The sequence below is a fragment of the Cryptomeria japonica genome, chromosome 3 (assembly GCF_030272615.1).
Source record: "Cryptomeria japonica chromosome 3, Sugi_1.0, whole genome shotgun sequence".
NCBI lineage: Eukaryota > Viridiplantae > Streptophyta > Pinopsida > Cupressales > Cupressaceae > Cryptomeria > Cryptomeria japonica.
The window spans coordinates 97,543,465-97,564,219 of record NC_081407.1 but is presented as its reverse complement, the minus strand read 5'-3'; the positions used below and the strand labels follow the sequence as shown (position 1 = coordinate 97,564,219).

The 20,755-nt window shown below is 36.0% G+C and overlaps 1 protein-coding gene across 2 annotated transcripts in view; it reads left to right on the top strand.

Moving 5' to 3' along the window:
- LOC131046017 (general transcription and DNA repair factor IIH subunit TFB1-3) overlaps positions 1 to 20,755 on the top strand; it is a 255,073-nt gene that overhangs the window by 42,891 nt on the left and 191,427 nt on the right. For both annotated transcript variants that reach the window (XM_057979650.2, XM_057979649.2), the window contains exons 8-11: positions 1,870 to 2,023; positions 3,005 to 3,080; positions 3,298 to 3,393; positions 3,794 to 3,838. In XM_057979650.2, the coding sequence (XP_057835633.1) occupies positions 1,870 to 2,023; positions 3,005 to 3,080; positions 3,298 to 3,393; positions 3,794 to 3,838 (371 nt within the window). The remainder of the gene's footprint in view (positions 1 to 1,869; positions 2,024 to 3,004; positions 3,081 to 3,297; positions 3,394 to 3,793; positions 3,839 to 20,755) is intronic.

The following is a 20,755-nucleotide window of genomic DNA, read 5'->3' as shown; positions in this document are numbered from 1 at the left end:
GGACTTCACAAAAAGATTACACATTCTCAACTGGAAAAAAATATCATAAATTCTCATATAATACAAAAGTGCCCCCTACCATTGAAAATAAGTCAAAGGAGCATGGAGGAGGAGTGGTCTATGCTTGTAGAAACTAAGAACCGAGAAAAGAAAGACAATGAAAAATAAAGTGAACACTAGGTTTTTACCTTGGAAATCCTCAATGAGGGAAAAATCCACTTTGGTAGTGGTAACTGGTCTTTTACTATAAGGCATCAAGATATTGGCAAGTACAATGAGTATGCTGAAAGATATGGATGCAATCCACCCCTTGCTTTATTCAATAAATTACTAACACCACGAAATGCACTCTGCCCCTTGATTTATTCAGTAAAATACTAAAACCGTGGAATGCAAATGTACAATTGTCAAGCCACTTCTTTTAAGCACAATTATAAATTTGGAATTCTACTTTCAATATCTACAACTTCAACTTTCCTTACTAGATCAAAATTTTGAATTCTATTCATTGTAATTACATACAAAGAAAATAGAGTAAGGCGGGGCCCCTACAACCTTGGCATCTAATGCAGGAAACTTCTCAGCTTAATTGGAGCTGACCACAGTTGCTATTGTTGGCTAGAAGTAGGTGGACCATTGAAATCAATATGTACATCACATATTGGGTTCAATTCCACATTGTTGGGAAGGGTGTTCCTAAACCACAAGTCACTAAAAAATATTCAAATCATGAACTTGAGGGGTAAGGTCACATCATTAGCTTTTTCTGTACTATCAACAGTTCTATGGGTTTGAATGTTAGGAGAGGTTCTGTGTGCACTCAGTTGCCTCATAGGATTGTCCAGCTTGACCCCCTTTGCCCTGGACTTTCCCTGATAAGCATTTGCAGACTTGGATTTGGCATTTCTACAATGATAGAGAATAACATCGTTGCCGCCTCTAATGTGGAGCGGAACATTAATACCCAAGTGTTTTGGTTTCCTGCCATCTATACACACACATATTTAAGGTGGTCTTTTTTCGTTTCTTTGGTTTTGTGGGGTTCTTCAATTTTCTATTTATAACTGCATTGGTTTGGCAATTAATATTTTTAGGCTCACCCAATGTTTCAATTATTCTCACTTTCTTTTTTCATTCTTTTTGCTTCTTGGCTAGAGTCCTTTTGCTCCTTTCCCTTGTTATTGTTACCTGCTGTTCATTCCACTCCCTTTGATCTATTTCTCGTCATTGATGGACATTTGTATAATTTATTTGTTTAGAAGGCATCAGCAACATTTGAGTTTCCTCATTAACCTGATGCAAATCAATGGTTCCTGACTTCTCCAAGACTTCCTTGATATGAGCAATATCCTGATCCAATTAAACCAATTATCTATCTATCTTGTTCACACGTTTGTCTTAAACAAGAGGGTTTTGTCACATGGTTAGTCTGAGGATGCAGATGTAGCAAAATAAAGCACACTATATGGTAGTTAAGACTGAGCACAGTGTAAAGATATTGGGCCTTAAGGAAGTAATAAGGTACTAACTCTGGCAGAGATATGCTGGACAACATAGATTACATCAAGTTTTGATTCTTTCTATCTGCATGCAAATTTCCTTTTTTCTGTAATGACATGTATGGTTGTAGCTTTCACTATATAAACATATGGAGCTTAATTTTTCCAACAATACATATTACACAAAACTTGTTGACAGTTGAATGGGAAATAAACTATAGCTCTTTGGAATGGGTTTTACTGTTGTTTATTTCACACTGATGCAGACCAAATCCTTCGAGAATTTTGTTGTAACTTGCAATTTTATGTATTAGTATGGTGATGGTTAAGCCTGTCAATTGATTGATTAATTTTCTGTTTTAATGGACAGCTAACATTCTTGCAAAGTATCAGCCTCCAGCCACAGATGGACAAAGTACACTAGGTGCCTCTCAGAGGTCTGAACTGGCCTCAACAGCTATCCATGGTGGGCAACTCAGTAAGGAAGAAATGGAACGCAGGATGAAGTTACTTAGTGAGGATAGGTAACTTGATTTCCTCCAGTAATGGAAATTATTCTCTGCACATTTGTTTGGAACAGACTTTTTGTATTGGCCCTCCAATTGACAGTATCTGACCTGCAAGAATTGATTTTAAATTTTCTAATTTTCAGATTTCAATTCTCTTATGTATTATCACATAGACACTCACTTTAATTGATACATATTGAGGTGGGAGAAGAGCTATATGTTTATTTACATGAGTTCGATCATTTGTGTATTCCTTTTTTTGCATTTATCTTTGTGGATTGTATGAGCTAGTAATTTGAATTTGTGAAGAATATCACCACCTGCTTTCACAATGCCGAAGCTCGTGTAGAACTTCATCTGACATTTCTGGCTAGATGGATCTTGCTTGGTGACAACTTACACTAGCACTTTTGTTTTTACCTTTTAGCCATGCAAGTGTTTTTTATTTTCAATCTTTGCAATGATCCCTAGTTCTTCAGCACCTTATTTTCTGATTAGAAATTTTCAAGAAACTTATTTCCAAACTCTCTAAAATGTGGCATGTACACGCTAATGAACATGCATTTCAGTATTGATGGATTTTGAGAAGGGGCCTTTCCATCCCCACAATGAACTTTTGTTCTACAAAATAAGTGAGCCTATTATTGTGTTTGTTTTGAGACTAAGCTCTTCTAGGTTTTAGGAAGCATATAAATGGCTAAATTGGAGGTATGCTAACTGCATTTATATGTTCATCTGTTGGGTGTGAAAACATTTAGATTTGGGTGCTTAATTGAAACTAACAGTTGTTATGAAACCATAACGTTTCCTACTGTTCTATTCATGAATTGTAAATTTCAGAAGGCAATAAAGATTCTTGTCATTTTCTCTACTGTTTTATTCATGAATTTTAAATTTCTGAAGGCAATAAAGATTCTTGTCATTTTCCCATTATTCATTGGATCTGACAAGGGTTTTGTGATTTGTTATGATTGGGGTTAATATTTCTTTTGACAGTGAGTTGCAGAAATTGCACAAAGAACTTGTTTTTGGTGGTGTTATAACAGAAACTGAATTTTGGGCTACAAGAAAGGTTTGGAACATTAAAGTTCGAACATTCGTGTGTATGTGTGATTTTTTATCATTGTGTTGCAGTACATGAAATTAACTTATATTATCATATAGTGGTTTTTAGATTGTCTTATCTTGAGAGCCAATTTCTATTTAGGATTAATAGGCATTTTTTAAGATCAGGTTTTATTGAATGGGTGTGTTCCCACTGTAGAATGAGAAAAACATGTGTGGTGCAGAGTATGTTAGAGGAAGAAGCATTCACAATTGCAAAGCAGCGGACTGGATTAAAAAGTGCAATGCTTGCAGATGTCCGACCAATGACTGACGGTCGTGTATAATCTTTGCTTTCAGTATACTTCTATGATTATTATATTCTTGTAATATTTGCTTATCAATTTGAAGTTCAAAATTTTATTTGAGCTGCATTTTTTTTATTCTCCTATAACATTTTTGGTAGAAAGGAAATGATGTACATTGCTACTATTATTATTGTAATTGCATCATTTCAGATTTTGTTTCTATAGGAATAAAAATGGGTACATATTTTCAATGTCCTTGAAGTAATTGACTTACTATTGTTTTTTATTAAAATTATAGTTGGCTTGTTTGCTTGTTGTAAATTCTACAGCTGTGTTGTAAGCAGAATCTCCTTCATGAACCTTTTGTAGGGAGTTCCAACTGCAATTTTGCATCTTAATTTTTTTCTATTTATATGATTGGTTGCTTTTGCAGACAAATAGAGTAACTTTCAACCTCACACCAGAGATAATTCATCAGGTAATGAAGTTTCTGCTCTCTTCTCAATGTTTTGCAGTGCAATCAATACTGCTGCCTTTGTTTTCATTGTAAATGTTATTTTCCCATGTTTTATAACAAATCTGATTTTCATTGATTATAATTCTGGATTATCTTAGACTTTAAATGACAGAAATGCATCAATATTTTTATGAAAGCCTATATAAGTGTACCTATTTCCAGTTGATCTTGGTTCAAAACTTGTAAACAACATTTGAATTGTGTATAGATATTAGACACACATTGCAAATTCTATATGTTTAGTAAGGTGGAAATTTATACCATCTAAAATAGCAGCAAGAAAACGAGAAGAGAGCATAGAGCAAAAACCAAGAGGCCACATGCCTCACTAGCACCCAACAGAAATCAGTAGAAGAGACAGTTGTAGTTAACAAAAACAGAAGTGCGGCATTTGAAAGAAATTCCAAAAAATCTGGTTTTCTCATGTAAAGCACAAGGTTCAGGAGTTTCATTGACTCTTTGGAACTAGAGCAAGAAAGTCCACAGGCATGTCCTTATTTGAAGTTTTGGCGGCTTCAGTAGAGGTGGGTGTGTTGGCCTTAGTTGTTCATTGAGAAAATCCAACTAGTTCCCTTTAAAATGCACCAACTTCTTACATATCATTGGTGTTATGGTATCTTAGGGTCAGGGTTGTATGATATGGGATACCCCCATTTACAGGAATTTGCGTATCAGCTCATATCTATATAGTAGCCTAATGTTGACCATATCAGATATGGCTGGATTCGACACTGGGGCCTCTAAAACTGTATCTAGAGACATGGGTTAGAAAACTCTTAAAAAATTGATTTAAAAAAAAAAACCATGAGACTATAAACAACCATAAAAAGGCCTTTGAAAAAGTTAAATAAACAATGACAGTTGAATTTTGAGACCAGCAACAATGTGACGTTGAAGTCAGAAGCAATGTAGTGATTTCAAGCAGTGAAGTTCCATTGATTTATTTTGAAAATCACTACTTGTTTGACCATAATTTATCTTCCTGTGTATGATTATCCATTTCTGCTTAGACCTGCATTTGTATAATTATTCCTTCTTACATATTACATTCTTCCTGTAATTATTGTGCCGTTTCTGCATTTTTCACCCTATGATTATTGTCCCATTCCTTTTTATGCCACTCGTTTGTGATGTGCATATATTGGATAGATAAATTATAGCCTTTAGGTTAAAGATTTTTGTATATTAATCAGTAATTTGAGTCTTTAGTTGCTATGTATGTATCTTAGATGGCAAATAATCCATATCAAATATCAAATAAATTCAACATTAAATAATTAGGCTGAGAGATATAATTACAGTGGCGGCAAGAGGTGGATAGTAATGGCATGAACATGTTAACAATAACCTTTAATTTAAATTTGACACTCATTTACATGTCAATGCATTACAATTTAATAATAAACATACTATAAACAACGTCTTATTAAGTAAAAACAATTGTTAAGTGAAACAAAATTTAACTCTTCAAAATAAATAATCTAAAATAAGATATTTCTTAAGACATTAAAATAAATAGTTCGTGTCATTTCTTATCTATACAGTTACCTATTAAATAAATATTAAAAATGATACTTTTATAGAAAATGATATTGTTTACCTTATTAATGTCGAGAGACATTCTACAATGGCAGCAAGGGGTGGAGTGTAATGGTGTGGGTGTGTTAATGTTAAAAAAAACTCTTAGCTTTTAACTTAAATAAAAATTATTTGTGGACATTAAGAATTAATTCAGTTAAAAATATACTTTTTTAATTTTTAATTTTTTTTTAATTTTTTAGATAATGATAATAAGTAAATATAAAAAATTAGATGCAAATAATCAAATTTTAGAGATTAGAATGAAAAATTTATATTAGGAAAAGAAAACACTGTAAATACAATAAAATTTAAGTGCATCTCACTAAAATACTGAGATATATAAGTACAAACACCTCGAGACTAACATCTTTGGGTGATTTTTAGATATATGTATTTCAGATATCCATGCTAATTTAGTATAACATGTAAAATTTCATATATTTTAATTTTGATGCTTATGGAATTCGGATCATTTTAAAGATTTAATTTAATTATTGCCTGTGTTTGATTATTTGAAAATAGTACCAATGTTACCCGGGGACGTGTCCCCGACATGAAAACCCCCGTCCCCGTCCCGGGGACGTTTCGGGGACTTGGGGACGGCCAGGGGACGTTTCCCCCCGTCCCCAAATTGCCCTGTTTTTTGAGGGGACGACCCCGAAACGGGGGGACGCCTGCCCTAGCTCTGGGGGACGTTCGTACGTCCCGGGGACGGCTGGGATGTCCCCAATCCGTCCCAGGGACGGCTGGGACGTCCCCAATCCGTCCCAGGGACGGCTAGACGTCCCCCATTCTAAGGCCCTTGAAAAATATTAAATCCGTCCCAGGGACGGCTAGACGTCCCCCATTCTAAGGCCCTTGAAAAATATTAAAAAAATTTAAAAAGTTGTATTTTTAATTTTTTATTTAAATTTTCTAATAGAGGCCCCTTATTAATTCAAATTGTTATTAAAAATATAAAAAATTAAAAGATAACATTAATTAAATTTTAAATTTATTAATTTAATTCATAATTTTGACAATGAAACTATATGGCAGTAGTGTAGCCTTTGGGCATTTTGACACAGAGATTAGAAAATCTCCAAACTCGACGAGTCAATAGAAAAATAACACCCTTGACCCCACCTTGGGGGCGCTGCCCCCAAACCCCCGTTGGAAAATATGGGGGGAAACTGCGTTGATAGAAGTAGGGAAAATTTAACCTCCGAGTCTATTGATATGCATATTGACAATGTGAATGAATTGAAATTCTGATTTATGAATGCATAATTGCATATTGTCTATTGAGTATTAACAATGTTGTATGTTCAGAATTTACATTCTAAAATATTTTCAACTTTTCATAGTATCACACACATGCTATATCCATGTTTTATTGTTTTCATATGAATATAATGTATGTATGCATGCTTTATCCATGTTTTCATATGAACATTTAGAATTTTGAAATTTTCCTATATATTTTAAATTTTTCCTGTATTTTATATAGCCGTCCCCTTTGCCGTCCCCCGCCATCCCCAAATTTGGCAAAAAAATTTGCCGTCCCGGAAACGCGTCCCGTCGTCCCCTGCTGTCCCCGTCCCGGAAACTCGGGGTAACCTTGGAAAATATGATAATTTGATATATAATTATCTGAAATCTAATTATAGCATGTGATTCTATGGATTTATTGTGGGATATAGTAACAGTTATCCTATATTACGTCTTGTTGTGACGTATTCACACATCGCCCCATTGCAAATGGGGACCCCTACTTTTTTGCTTTCTGGGGTTTGTTTCTAGGTCTTTTAGGGTTTGGTCTATTAGCCTTTTCATGTTGAGTGTTGCCAGAGGGATCACTAAGATAACATGCTCTGTTTTAACTAAAGGTGAGTCAGTGGATGCTCCGGGTTAGGGTCATCTTTGAAAGTCTTCCTTAGGACAAAGTTTTGCTCTTGTTGCTAATTGTGTCTTGTTTGAGTTTGAGGAGGTCAATGGAGCTTGGTGAGTGAATATCCTCTTTGAAGGTCTGAGTTAGGCCAAGTTGGTGAGTGATGAAGTCTGGAATGTCATCCTGATCTTCAAATGTCCTGAAATTTGGCTAAGTTTGGAATGTCATCTTGATCCTGAAATTTGACTTAAGTCTGGAAAATTGAAGAATCCTCCAAAAACTAGATTTTGCATTATAACTCCTGGAGGTCTGAAACCACTCTCAAACATCCTGACAGTATATATGGAATATAACTTAATGTATAAGTGATATTCCATATATGAATCTTGACGGAGAGACCAAAATGTCAAATCGCTCCTGACCCTTCCAAAGGGTCCAAAGCGAATTTCAATTTCGCTCCTGACCCTTCCAAAGGGTCCAGAGCGAATTCCTCTATAGGACATTCTACTTTGATCCAAACTTAGAACTAACTCATTCCTAGGCATTATTGAGGGCAAAACACTTATTTGGAGTAATGGAATGTGAAAGAATGGAGGATTTCATATGAGACCCTTTTTTCTTTGCAAAACCTTGAAGTGAATGCTAACTTGGACTGGAGGATGATCAGGAGAGGCCTAATAAGTTATATCCAAGCCAAAAAAGGGAGGAAAAAGGTGAAAATGGGCCTAAAAGGAGAATTTCGCTCCTGACCCTTCCAAAGGGTCCGAAATTCCCTATAGGTCCTGTCCTTGGCCTAGGTCCAGAGCAAAATCCTCAGTTTGACCCCCTATCTTGCCTAAAATGATGAAAACGACCTTGTCTTGAGCTAGTTTGATGGTGGATTCACTTAAATGTGGAGAAAGGAGCTTGAATTTGATCAAGTTTGAAGGAGAATTGGATGAAGGAAGTGGAAAACCAACCAAGAATGTGGATTTCGCTCGTGACCCTTCCAAAGGGTCCTGAGCGAAAATCCCCATAGACCTCATTTTCTTCCTTGTTTTGGACAAGTTCTTAGTTTCTAAGGCATGTTGGAAGGTGGATTGACATGTTTTTGCCTTAGGGAGTGACTAAAAGTGAAAATGTGAAGGATTTTAGCGTAAAATAAAAAATTTCGCTCCTGACCCTTCCAAAGGGTCTAGAGCGAAATTCTTGGAAACTCCCATTTTCTTCTTGAATGAGGTCAAGACAGTGGTTCCTATGGCGTAGGTGCAAGTAAAGTGGAAAGTGGTGTATTTTTGCCTTGCAAGGAAGATTTGAGTTGAAAAGATGAAGAGTTAAGCCTAGAATGTGGATTTCGCTTTGGACCCTTCCAGAGGGTCCAAAGCGAAATTCCCCAAAACCTCCCTTTTTTCTCAATTTTGTGCCAAGACAAGTGTGGGTTAGGGTGAATTAGGATTGGGGATGTCCTTAAGCATGGCTTTGAGTTGCTAGTGATCACCAAATGTGAAGGATTTTGGCCTAGAAGGAGAATTTCGCTCCTGACCCTTCCAAAGGGTCCAGAGTGAAATTCCTAAGATCACCTATTTCCCCTTCAAAACAAATCAAACTTTTGGTTCTTATGGCCTAGATAGGAATGGAATAACATTTTCTTGGCTTTTGAGGTGAATTGAAATGGAAGAATGAAGGAATAAGCTCAAGAGCAAGGATTTCGCTCCCGACCCTTCCAAAGGGTCCAGGGCAAAAATCCTAAAACCTATTCTATCTTCCAAAATTTGTGCCAAGCCAAGCCTAGACCAAGGTGAGAAGTTGGGAGATGCCCCTAGGATTGCCCTTGGATGGATTTTGACTACGAAAAACGAAGATTTGAGCCAAGAATGCAAATTTCGCTCTTGGGCCTTCCAAAGGGTCCAGAGTGAAACTCTAAATAGGTCTTGTCCCTGGCCATGATTCTTAGCGAAATTCTCCTTTCTAGCCATTTTGAGGGTCAAGCAAGTTTTGTCATGTTGAGAGAGGGATTCAAAAATGGAAGTCCAGGTATGAAAAGTGAAAAGAGTAGACTTAGGTGAAGGAAAACAAGCAAGTCAAGAATTTCGCTCCTGACCCTTCCAAAGGGTCCAAAGCGAAATTCTCAATTTCACCTAATTTGCTCATGATGGAGGTCAAGAGATGGATTCCCAGGCCTTGGTGGAGAGAAGACTAGTGTATGCTTGCCTTGGAAGACATTTTGGAGTGGAGAAGTGATAGAATTTGAGCCTAAACAAGAATTTCGCTCCTGACCCTTCCAGAGGGTCCAGAGTGAAATCCTTAAAGACTCCATCTTGCTCCAATTTTACCTCAAACTTGGTATTGGTTGAGATTAAAGGGATCCTTAGGCATGCATCTAAGCAAGCTTGGTCACAAAGTGAGAAGAATTTAGGCTAGGAATGCAAATTTTGCTCCTGACCCTTCCAAAGGGTCCAGAGCAAAATTCTTATAGGGCCTGTCCCTGGGGAGAATCTTGAGCAAACTTCATTTTAATGTCTTCTTGTTGATGATTTAAGGTAGGAAATGTTATGTTAGAATGAATTCATTATGTGTCCTTAATCACCTTTTGGTTGGTTTTGCAGATGGAAGAAGACCAAGCTAGGGCAAGGACGACCTCTTCCAGTTCATCATCATCAAGGATGTTCCACATGCAAAAAGGGAGGACTCAAGGTGCTTTGAAGCGTTGGAAGGCTAGGGGTGTTCAAGGAGTTCAATTTAGCCTCAAGACCTCATTCTACCATGAGATGACAAAGAAAGGCTTTTGCCAGCACCTCTGGGCGAGATATGCTACTAGAGAAGGAAGACTTGACAATAAGAAAGCCTGGTCAAGCAAAGGAAGTACATCATTCATCATATCAAAGACAGAGGATGATCAACCAAGTCACAAGCATTAGGCAAGGTGGCATCCCATTCATCATTCCTCCGGTTGGATTGGTCCACCTCAGCATGTCCAGATTCAATGTACCTGACTCATTGGAGGTGGCACAAACTTCGGTGTACCTACCCTTGCTTCCTATTGGTCCTCGCTCCGAGAATGTAATTTTCTAATTGGCTAAGGAAGTTTGTTGTAACAAACCCTAATTAGGGTTTCTATCTTGTAATCCCAGCCATTGATTCTAAGTCAATCAGAGCCCTCTGTTTGTAAAGGGTTCTCTATATAAAGCCCTGGCTCCTCATTTGTAAAGGTTAATAGAGAATAGTTAATAGTTAATAGTGAATAGTCAGAGAGTAGGAAATAGTTAGAGTAGAGTAGAAAGAGAAGGCAAAGATTGTTGCCAGGATATTGTTGCAAAAGACTTGTAAACTTCATTTAAGAAATGGTGAATTCTATGGGTCGATTCAACAATTTGCATGGTCTCTATACTTCTCAAATTTAATTTCATGTTATTAGATGAATGGGAGAAATTTTTATGATCAATGGTGAAATTTGTATATCCATACTACTAGTAGTTTGTTGATTGCATACTTGCCTTGTGTAGTCAACTGGAATCATTCAACTTAAGCTTAACTTCAATTATCACTTCTTCATTGATATGCATCAACTTGACGGTATCTATGCTTGTAGCGGTGATTTGAACATCATAAAGCTTTCCTTAGAAGATCACACTAACCTTGTGGAGATGATCCTAGCATGTCAAAGCAAGACTTAGTTAGAGTTTCATCAAAGGTCATCCATTGCTCCTACATTCTTAGTGTTAGAAATAGATCCCGTTCTAACACTTATCCTTTTTCTTTTTTTTCAAAATCAAGGGCCAATAAAATTCCACGTTCCAGTAATATCCAAAGCAAATCAGACATTCAGGTAGTCGAATGTAAGTCCCCTTGTGATTCCAGCAAAATCACATCATACCGTGAGAAGCTTATCCACACGTAGAGACCCTACATACAAGAACCTTGGAGTTACTCCGATTGATCCTTCAACGAGATCTTCAGCAGTCGGGAAACTTTGTTCAAGAGAGGATAAGATACCTTGGTATTTTATTCTGTGTTTGGTCGTGTACAAATGACACATCAACACGTCTCTAGTAATGGAAATAATTTTTTATTATGTGAGTGGTATTCTACAATGGCACTGATTGTCATGTTGTGAGTGTGAACATAAGAAAAACTATAACACACCTAACATATATCTAAGAAAAAGCCTAAAAATATAAAATAACTCTTAAAGTAGTAAAATAAAATAAAATAACTCTTAAACAAATAAAAATAATTTATTTTTAAATAGTTTTTAAGTAATGTTGAAACTAAGTAGCTTCGGTAAGATAAATGGTTGAATGAGAGACTTCATTTATCTCTCATTCAATCATCTACCTTATCGATGTAACTACAAGCTAATGGTAGACTTCATGATTGAGCGAATAAACTTGTTATAATCATCTTTATATGCATTTCATATTTCAAGCATCGGATTGCACATTTCGACACTTGGACATCATTACAAATCTGTCATCGATCGTGCTATGACCATATTTCTTATGCTGTGGTGTGATTATAATTAAGTAGATTGGATTTATTTTATCTATCATAATTATCATATGATAACACCGATTGATGTTATCATATGATAACTATGATAGTTATCGTATTAAACTTGCTCTTGCTTTAATATCGATCTGTTATCGATCTACATTATAATCGTATTGCACTTGCATCATACCGATTTGTTATCGGTTATCATAATAATAAAATAGCATTCGAAACATACCGATTTGTTATTGGTTAGTATAACAATTAAATAGCATTTGATTTGAACTGATAGTTATCAGTAAACACCTTAATGAATTGGCGCTTGTGAACCGATCAAGACATGTCTTGATCGGGCATGTCAAGAGATATGACCGGTCAAGGCATGCCTTTATCGTTGGGCATCACACACACACACACACACACACACACATATATATATATATATATATATATATGCCGTGAGGAATGCTACAGAGATCATCGAAATCAATAATTGCTATCTACAGCAATTTGCAATATAAGAAGGAACAGTCAATACAAACAATAAAAGATTAAATATATTCCTTAAGCATTGAAGTAATTCAATAAGAAAGTAAAAGAATATCTAAATTCTTACAACTTCAGATTTTGAACATAAATTTGAATTACATTTACATGGTATCAGAGCCAGGTTGATCGAACCTAAGGCATTCAAATTTGAGAACTTCAAATCGAGGATATAAACATCACATTTCCCATGGCTAATGCTATCAGATTTGAGGATAGACTTGAAGGAGACGATAATTTCTCAGCATGGAAATTCAGAATTAAGATGATTCTAAAAGAGAATAAAGTTGAATCATTTGTAAGAATTGAATCTAAAGAACCAGAGAATTAACCTGACAAATCGACATGGATTGAGGGAAATGAAAAAGCCATGAAGATCGTAGTCGATGGAGTGAGAAATCATATTATGCCAATAATAACAAAGCATGAGACTGCCTACCATATGTTCAAAGCACTCGAAAGTGCATTCGAGATAAACAATGCAAGTAGAACCTTGGCTCCAGAAAGGGAAATAAATCATATAAGTATGAACAAAGGAGAGTCAATCAATGCATACTTTATGCGGATATCAGCCCTAAGGGATGAACTGGCAACGCTTGGATATGAGATCCAAAGCAAAGAGCTAACGCTCATTGCTCTAGATGGGTTGCCTAGTATATGGGAAACATTCGTCCAAGGCATTAGTGCAAGGGCTAAATATCCGAAATTTGAAAGGCTAAGAGCAGATTGTCTTCAAGAGGAGTCAAGGTTAAATAAGAAGGGGATCAAGCAAAAGAACATAGATGAAGATCTCCATGTTCTAAATACAAACTCCAACAAGAAAAACAAGAAGAAACATTTCAAGAAGAGAAAGTACCGATGTGAGAAAGGGTCATCTAAGAAAGACATCTCCCACATTCAGTGCTTTAGGTGTGATCAATATGGACACTATGCAGCAAAATGTCTGGATAGAATCAAACAACAAGCTACATTTGCAAAAGTGAAAAGGGAAGAACATGACTCCGAGAAGCATGTATTTTACTCTGCCCTCTCTAGCCAAGTATCCAATAAATCTAACACTTGGATCATTGACAGTGGGTCTTCAAGACACATCACTGGGTATAGAGAATTATTGGATTCCATGTTAGAAGAAATTGACGAAGAAGTAACCATTGGTGATGACTCCGCACATCCAGTGAAAGGCGTCGGTAGTTGCACCATTAAGTTGAAGACAGGCATGTCCCTCCAACTCACTGGAGTCCTATTTGTTCCCGACATCAAGAGGAACTTGATCTCCGTATCTGCACTTGAAGATGATGGGTATAGAATAACCTTCATGAATGGTAAAGTTCTAGCATGGCCACAAAACTCTTCCATCAAGAAGGCTATAACCATAGGGCATAGAAAAGGCTATTTGTACGAGGAAGACTTGGATCTACTTTCTTAAACGTAAAGAATCCGAAGAGATCCTCAAGAGATTTAAGGAATTCAAATCTCTCTCTGAAAACTCTTCCGGAAAGAAAATAAAATTCCCAAGGACAGATAATGGGAGGGAATATACCTCAGACATTTTTAGGGAATTTTGTAAAGAAGTTGGGATTAAGAGGGAGTTCGCTGTTCCTTACAACCCCCAACAAAATGGGGTTGCTGAGAGAAAAAATAGAACCATTGTAGAAGCAGCCAAAGCCATGCTTCTTGATCAAAACTTAGAAACTCATCTTTGGGCAGAAGCCTCCAACGCTGCTGTATACATACAAAATAGATGTCCTCACTCCCACATTGAAGACAAAACTCCTGAAGAAGTTTTCACCGGGATAAAGCCCGATATCACTCACTTTAGGATATTTGGATGCCCTGTTTACTTTCATATACCTAAAGAGAAAAGAACAAAACCAAAACCATCTGGAAGAAAAGGAATCTTTGTTAGATATAGAGAAACATAAAGCCAGATTTGTAGCCAGGGGGTTCTCACAGAAAGAGGGAATAGACTATGATGAGACATTTGCTCCAGTTGCTAGATATACCTCAGTCAGAGCAGTACTGGCCATTGCAATAGCGAAAGGTTGGAAAGTCCATCAGATGGATGTAAAAACTGCTTTTCTGAATGGGAAAATTCAGGAGGAAGTCTACTTAGAAGAGCTAGATTGGTTTGAGATCCACAATGCAGAATCACATGTATGCAGATTAAAGAAAGCCCTATATGGACTAAAACAAGCCCCCAGGGCCTAGTATGAAAGAATTGATAGCCATCTAATGGGATTGGGATTCTCAAAGAATGATGCAGATCCAAATCTATACTTCAAAGAAGTCAAAGGTGATATGTTGATATTGATCTTGTATGTTGATGATCTTTTAATTACAGGAGAAGATCACCTTATTGGCCAATGTAAGAAAGACCTTGAGAAGGAGTTTGATATGAAGGATTTAGGCCTTCTACATTACTTCGTTGGATTGGAAGTTTGGCAAAACTCTGACAGTATTGTACTTAATCAAGGAAAGTACCTTACACATATTGAAGAGATTTGGTATGATGAACTGCAGATCCATGACTTCTCCTATGGAAACAAATCTTCACAAACTAAAGGAGGCAACAACAGACTCCCCATTGGTAGATCCTACTCTCTATAGACAGATGATTGGATCGTTGATGTTCCTGGTCAATACTAGACCTGATATCTGTTATCCAGAAAATGCCTTGAGCCAGTTCATGTGTGAACCTAAGGAGATACATCTTATGGCTATGAAACATATTATGAGATACCTTCAAGGTACTCTTAACTATGGACTCAAGTATGAGAAAGTTGATTTGGATCTTCATGGGTTCACTGATTCGGATTGGGCTGGAAGTGTGATTGACAGGAAAAGCACCTCAGGGTGCTGCTTCAGTTTGGGTTCAGCCATGATATCTTGGATTAGCAAGAAACAGTCATCAGTAGCTCAGAGTTCTACAGAGGCTGAATGTATCACAACCTCCATGGCTGCAAGAGAAGCAGTATGGCTCCGGAAACTGCTTGTGGGATTATTCGATGAGCCACTAAAACCTACTATAACTCATTGTGATAATTAGAGTTGTGTAAAACTCTCTGTGAATCTTGTATTTCATGATAGATCCAAACACATAGAGATTCCTTATCACTATGTGAGAGATATGGTGGATAGGAATGTAATTCAGTTACAGTATATCAGTATAGGAGACCAGACAACAGACATACTTACCAAACCTCTATCCAGAGTGAAAGTTGAACACTTCAGGAAAGGTTTTGGTATGATTGAGTTGTAATTTGTTTTGTAATCGGTACTAATATATGAGATGTTTAATGTGTAAACTTCTTTTGTCGTGTTATGACTTTATGGGCTCCACCCCGTGTGTACGTTTCTAAAAGGTGACGATCTTTTAGACAATGAATACTTGTATTAAACATTATAAGGTGACGATCTTGTAATGTTAATATCATGCTAACTTGATATCATCTTGACTCATTGATGTGCCATGATATGTTATGGTAGACATTATGTGACGTAATGTTAGTGCACATACCATAACTTGGATATAAGGGAATTCAACATTCTCAAGTATTTTATATCCAAGGTATCGCGTGTTATACGATACTGATATCACGTGTTATGTGATATCTATATCACGAGATGATGTGATATATTCTTGTGTCACTTGTTATGTGATACATCATGTCATGAGCATATGTGATATGATCCTTTGTATTACGAGGTCATGTAATACATTCTATTATGAGAAATGTGATGCTTATTTCAATGTTTACATAGGTCTCCATTTATCTTGCCTAGCTAAGAGGGAGTGTTGAAACTAAGTAGCTTCGGTAAGATAAATGATTGAATGAGAGACTACATTTATCTCTCATTCAATCATCTACCTTATCGATGTAACTACAAGCTAATAGTCTTCATGATTGAGTGAATAAACTTGTTATAATCATCTTTATATGCATTTCATATTCCAAGCATCAGATTGCACATTTTGACACTTGGACACATCATTACAAATCCGTCATCGATCATGCTGTGGTGTGATTATAATTAAGCAGATCGGATTTATGTTATCTATCATAATTATCATATGATAACACCGATTGATGTTATCATATGATAACTATGATAGTTATCATATTAAACTTGCTCTTGCTTTAATACCGATCTATTATCGATCTACATTATAATCGTATTGCACTTGCATCATACCGATTTGTTATCGGCTATTATAATAATAAAATAGCATTCGAAACATACCGATTTGTTATCGGTTAATATAACAATTAAATAGCATTTGATTTGAACCGATAGTTATCGGTAAACACCTTCATGAATCGGTGCTTGTGAACCGATCACACACACACACACACAAAAATATATATATATATATATATATATATATATATATATATATATATATATATATATATATATATATGCCGTGAGGAATGCTGCAGAGATCATCGAAATCAATAAATGTTATCTACAACAATCTGCAATATAAGAAGGAACAGTCAATACAAACAATAAAAGATTAAATATATTCCTTAAGCATTGAAGTAATTCAATAAGAAAGTAAAAGAATATCTAAATTCTTACAACTTCAGATTTTGAACATAAATTTGAATTACATTTACAAGTAAAATAAAATAGTTTGTAATTTAATAAAAATAGCTGTTTAGATAAAAATAAACTTAAAGTAAACAATGTAAATAAAAAAAATAATTCTGATAAAGTAAAATAAAATAACTTCGAACTAAATAAAGATAGCTCTTCAACTATGTTACCCTGAGTTTTCGGGATCGGGACGGCAAGGGACGGAGGGACAAGTTTCCAGGACGACAATTTTGGGGACGGCGTGGGGACGACAAAGTGGACAACTAATAAAATACAGGGAAAATTTAAAAAATATAGGGAAATTTTAAATGTTCATATTAAAAATAGATAAAGCATGTATATATACATTATATTCATATGAAAACATGGATAAAGCAGGTTTATGTACATTATAGAACCTTAACATACCACATTTGTATTCAAAATTCCTTGTCAATAGTCAATGTGCATTCATAATTCATAATTCATTGTCAATACTCAATATGCATTCATAATTGAAAATACATTGTCAATATGCCAACACTTGTTTTTATGTAGTTCATTGTTTCTTTGTGGTTGGCGGATATTTTGATAGTCTTCCATTTCTATTATGACCTACAACCGCTTCTTTATGCACTACAAAGTTTTGGGCGTTTATGAAATTCTATACCAAGCTATTATTCATATTTCTGAGTGCTTTTGGCTATGATTCAGATCTGTTTACCTTTCATAATTGTGAGAAGTCCAATATTGCAGACCTGCAACCACTTTTTTACGCACTTCTTCCGAGTTCTATGTGTTTGTAAAATTTATTATCAAGCTTCTGCTCATTATTTCTAAGTGCTTTTGGAAGTGATTCAGACATGTTTACCGATCATATTAGTGAAAATCCAGTTTTACAGACCTATAATAAAATTAAAAAATGTTTTTTTTTGAGCATTTGAGTCTTTTTAAAAAAAAATGTGCTGGGAAAAAGGGGACAGCTGGCCGTCCCTGGGGCGGTTAAGGGATGGGGGACGTTCCCTTTGAGAATCACTGCCGTCCCCTAGTTTCTGGGACATTTCCCCCAAATTTTGCAATTTTGGGGATGGTGGGGGGACGTCCCCTAGCCGTCCTCAAGTCCTTGAAATGCCCCTGGTATTGGGACGAGGGATTTTAGCCAGGGGACGCGTCCCCGGGTTATGTAGCTCCTCAAATACAAATAAAGTAAACAATTGTAAATAAAATAAAATAATTCTTAAAGAGTTTTAAAGAAAAATGAAATAACTTTAAAAAAAAAAACCAATTACGCTAGGTTCCTATTGGTGATAGCACCAGAAAGGCCTCCTGGCATTTTGTTGGTCAATGGGCGCCACATTCTGTTTTGTCTGTGTAAGAAATAATGACAGCAATTTTGTTTTTGGACTTTGTGAAAAGCCTTCCCATTTCTGTGATGAGTGCCGGAGATAGAAGGGATTGATTGGCTCTGCGAATTTTAGTCTGCAATAAGCCTCATCAGTTTTCAGTTTCAACTCATGCTGATTCTTCTCTTCTGTAAATGGCCCAGCATTTTCTTATAGGAAGGAGAATGAAAATTTCCTAGTGTTGGTGATCTGCTTTGACTACATAAACAATAAAACATCTTGTCCTTGTGGCATCAATTCAACTCCACACGTGGGAATAGTGAACTCTCAGCCAGTATAATTGAGAAGTCCATTTTTCAGAGCAACAAAATGGAGAGGTATATTTGGATTTGAAAAAAGATATTTTCTTTGGTATGGAGAGCTCACCTGTTGGGTTGGGCTGGTATCCTTAGTGATTGGTGCTTAAAGTGGCCTATTAGTCATCTTTAGGACTATTTAGCCACTCCTATGGGTTTGTGTGAAAGGGATAAAAAATATTGTTGTTAAAGTTGGTGAGAGGGGAAAGTGATATGAAGGGTTTGGGATTAAATGAGTTATTTTAATTTTTTTGGTTCATGTTTCTAACTTCAAAGCCAAGGATATGTGTAGATGGGGGATGTGGAATTTGAGTGGCGTGGGTCTTTAAGAGATATGGAGAGTGGAGAGTATAAGTGGGGGCATTGACCATAGTGTGGGTTTGCTTCTTTTTGACAAACTGTAACAAAAGGACAGGAGAGTATTATGATAGAGTCATGTAATAATTACTATAGCCAGGTTTAGTTTCCTATAAGATGTGCACCACTAGGGATGATGGTGGGATGGCACCTGCTGATTAGAGTGTATCCACTGATTTGAAACAAAATGAGTTGCTCTATGCTTTGCAAGGTGATCGCTTAGCTTATTGGCAGCTCTACTGATTTGAAATAAAATGAGTTGCTACATGCTTTGCAAGGCGATTGGTTAGCTTATTGGCAGATCTTCTAATATGACAGAATTTTAAATATGAGAACCACCTTAAATTTTGGACAATCTTATGAATGATATTAGGGAGGATCTGGCTGATTGTTTTTGGTGAACCCATAGTAGTTTTCCTTGTGATGTTCTAAAAGGGATCATACCATATTGATTATTATTTGGGAATCCCCTTGAACATATAGGATCTGAAGTCTGTGTTGATAACCTTCCACATCCCATGGTTATTACTCATGCCTATGCAAAGTTATATGTTTTATAGCCAGGAGGCTTGTGTCAAGCCAACTGAACTTATCCATTTGCAATATTTGAACCTTTAGAATTAAGTTTAATGAAGGGCGGTATTAGGGGGATTCATTTTAGTGTTGTAGTAAGGGTTATTAGTTGGAATGTATATTTATTGAAACTGTTACAAGGCAGATAATAGAGGGGTGATTTTGGCAAGTAAGATCATGTACTTTTCTTTGATGAATGACAGTGCAGGTAAGCGCCTTTGTTTGTCTTTCTTGGTGTTCAAAAATTGATCTTTCCTTTACAACAATTTGAAATCCAGGGCAAAAGAATGAAGAGGAAAAATATAAGGATTTTATATGCAATAGACATTGGTCAAACAGCAAGTTTTGAAGGGTCATGGGATCAGTCCGTACCAAAGAGAAAAGATTTGGAAAGTTTTTCCAAATCCTTTGGACCTGGGTATTGGACAAAAAGGTGTGATATTGCTTGTGTTTCTACTTCATAGTTTTGTTACGAAGATGTTCCATTAAAATCTATTGATTGGATCATTGGAGGACATTTGCCTTAGACTTTTGTGATGCAGAAAGAGTTATTGAAATGATATCATTTTTTGACATGGTTTTGTGGACTTTTGCTTATTTCATTATGGTGTTGGCAACTGTTGGTACTTGAGGATTAGTAGGCATCCCTAAGAATATTTTGTACTGTGTATTTCTTTCCCTGGTTCAAATTGTTTTCATAACTGATTTGAATAACATGTCTCTGCATGCGATGAGAGGGTAAGAATGCTACTTATTGTGGGAAAGTGGTTTTTATAGGTAGTTAGAACATGCAAGTTCTATTCCCCTTTGCATTCCCTTCTAGCATAGTCGGACACATACACATTGTTTTCCTTGATCATTTTCTTCGATGCTGTGTTGAGAATTTTTGTTTAGCGCTGTCACACTGGATAAGGTAAGAGGTTAAGAACCCTCTCATTTTAGCACCTTATTGGGCACAGATTACCAACATTTGCTGAGGGATACAAAACATAGGCTCAAGTAAAGAACTTTACTAATTAAATAGATTGGCACATAATTCCTCACAAGTAGCTGAGACTGAAACGCAAAGAAATAATAGAGTCATAGAGTAAACATTTTAATTTTTTAAATGAATTCTTAATTCTGGAAGCAAAAACATATGAAAGAATCAAATATGCTATAAGCCTATAATCAATAATAACACACAAAACTCTCAATTGAA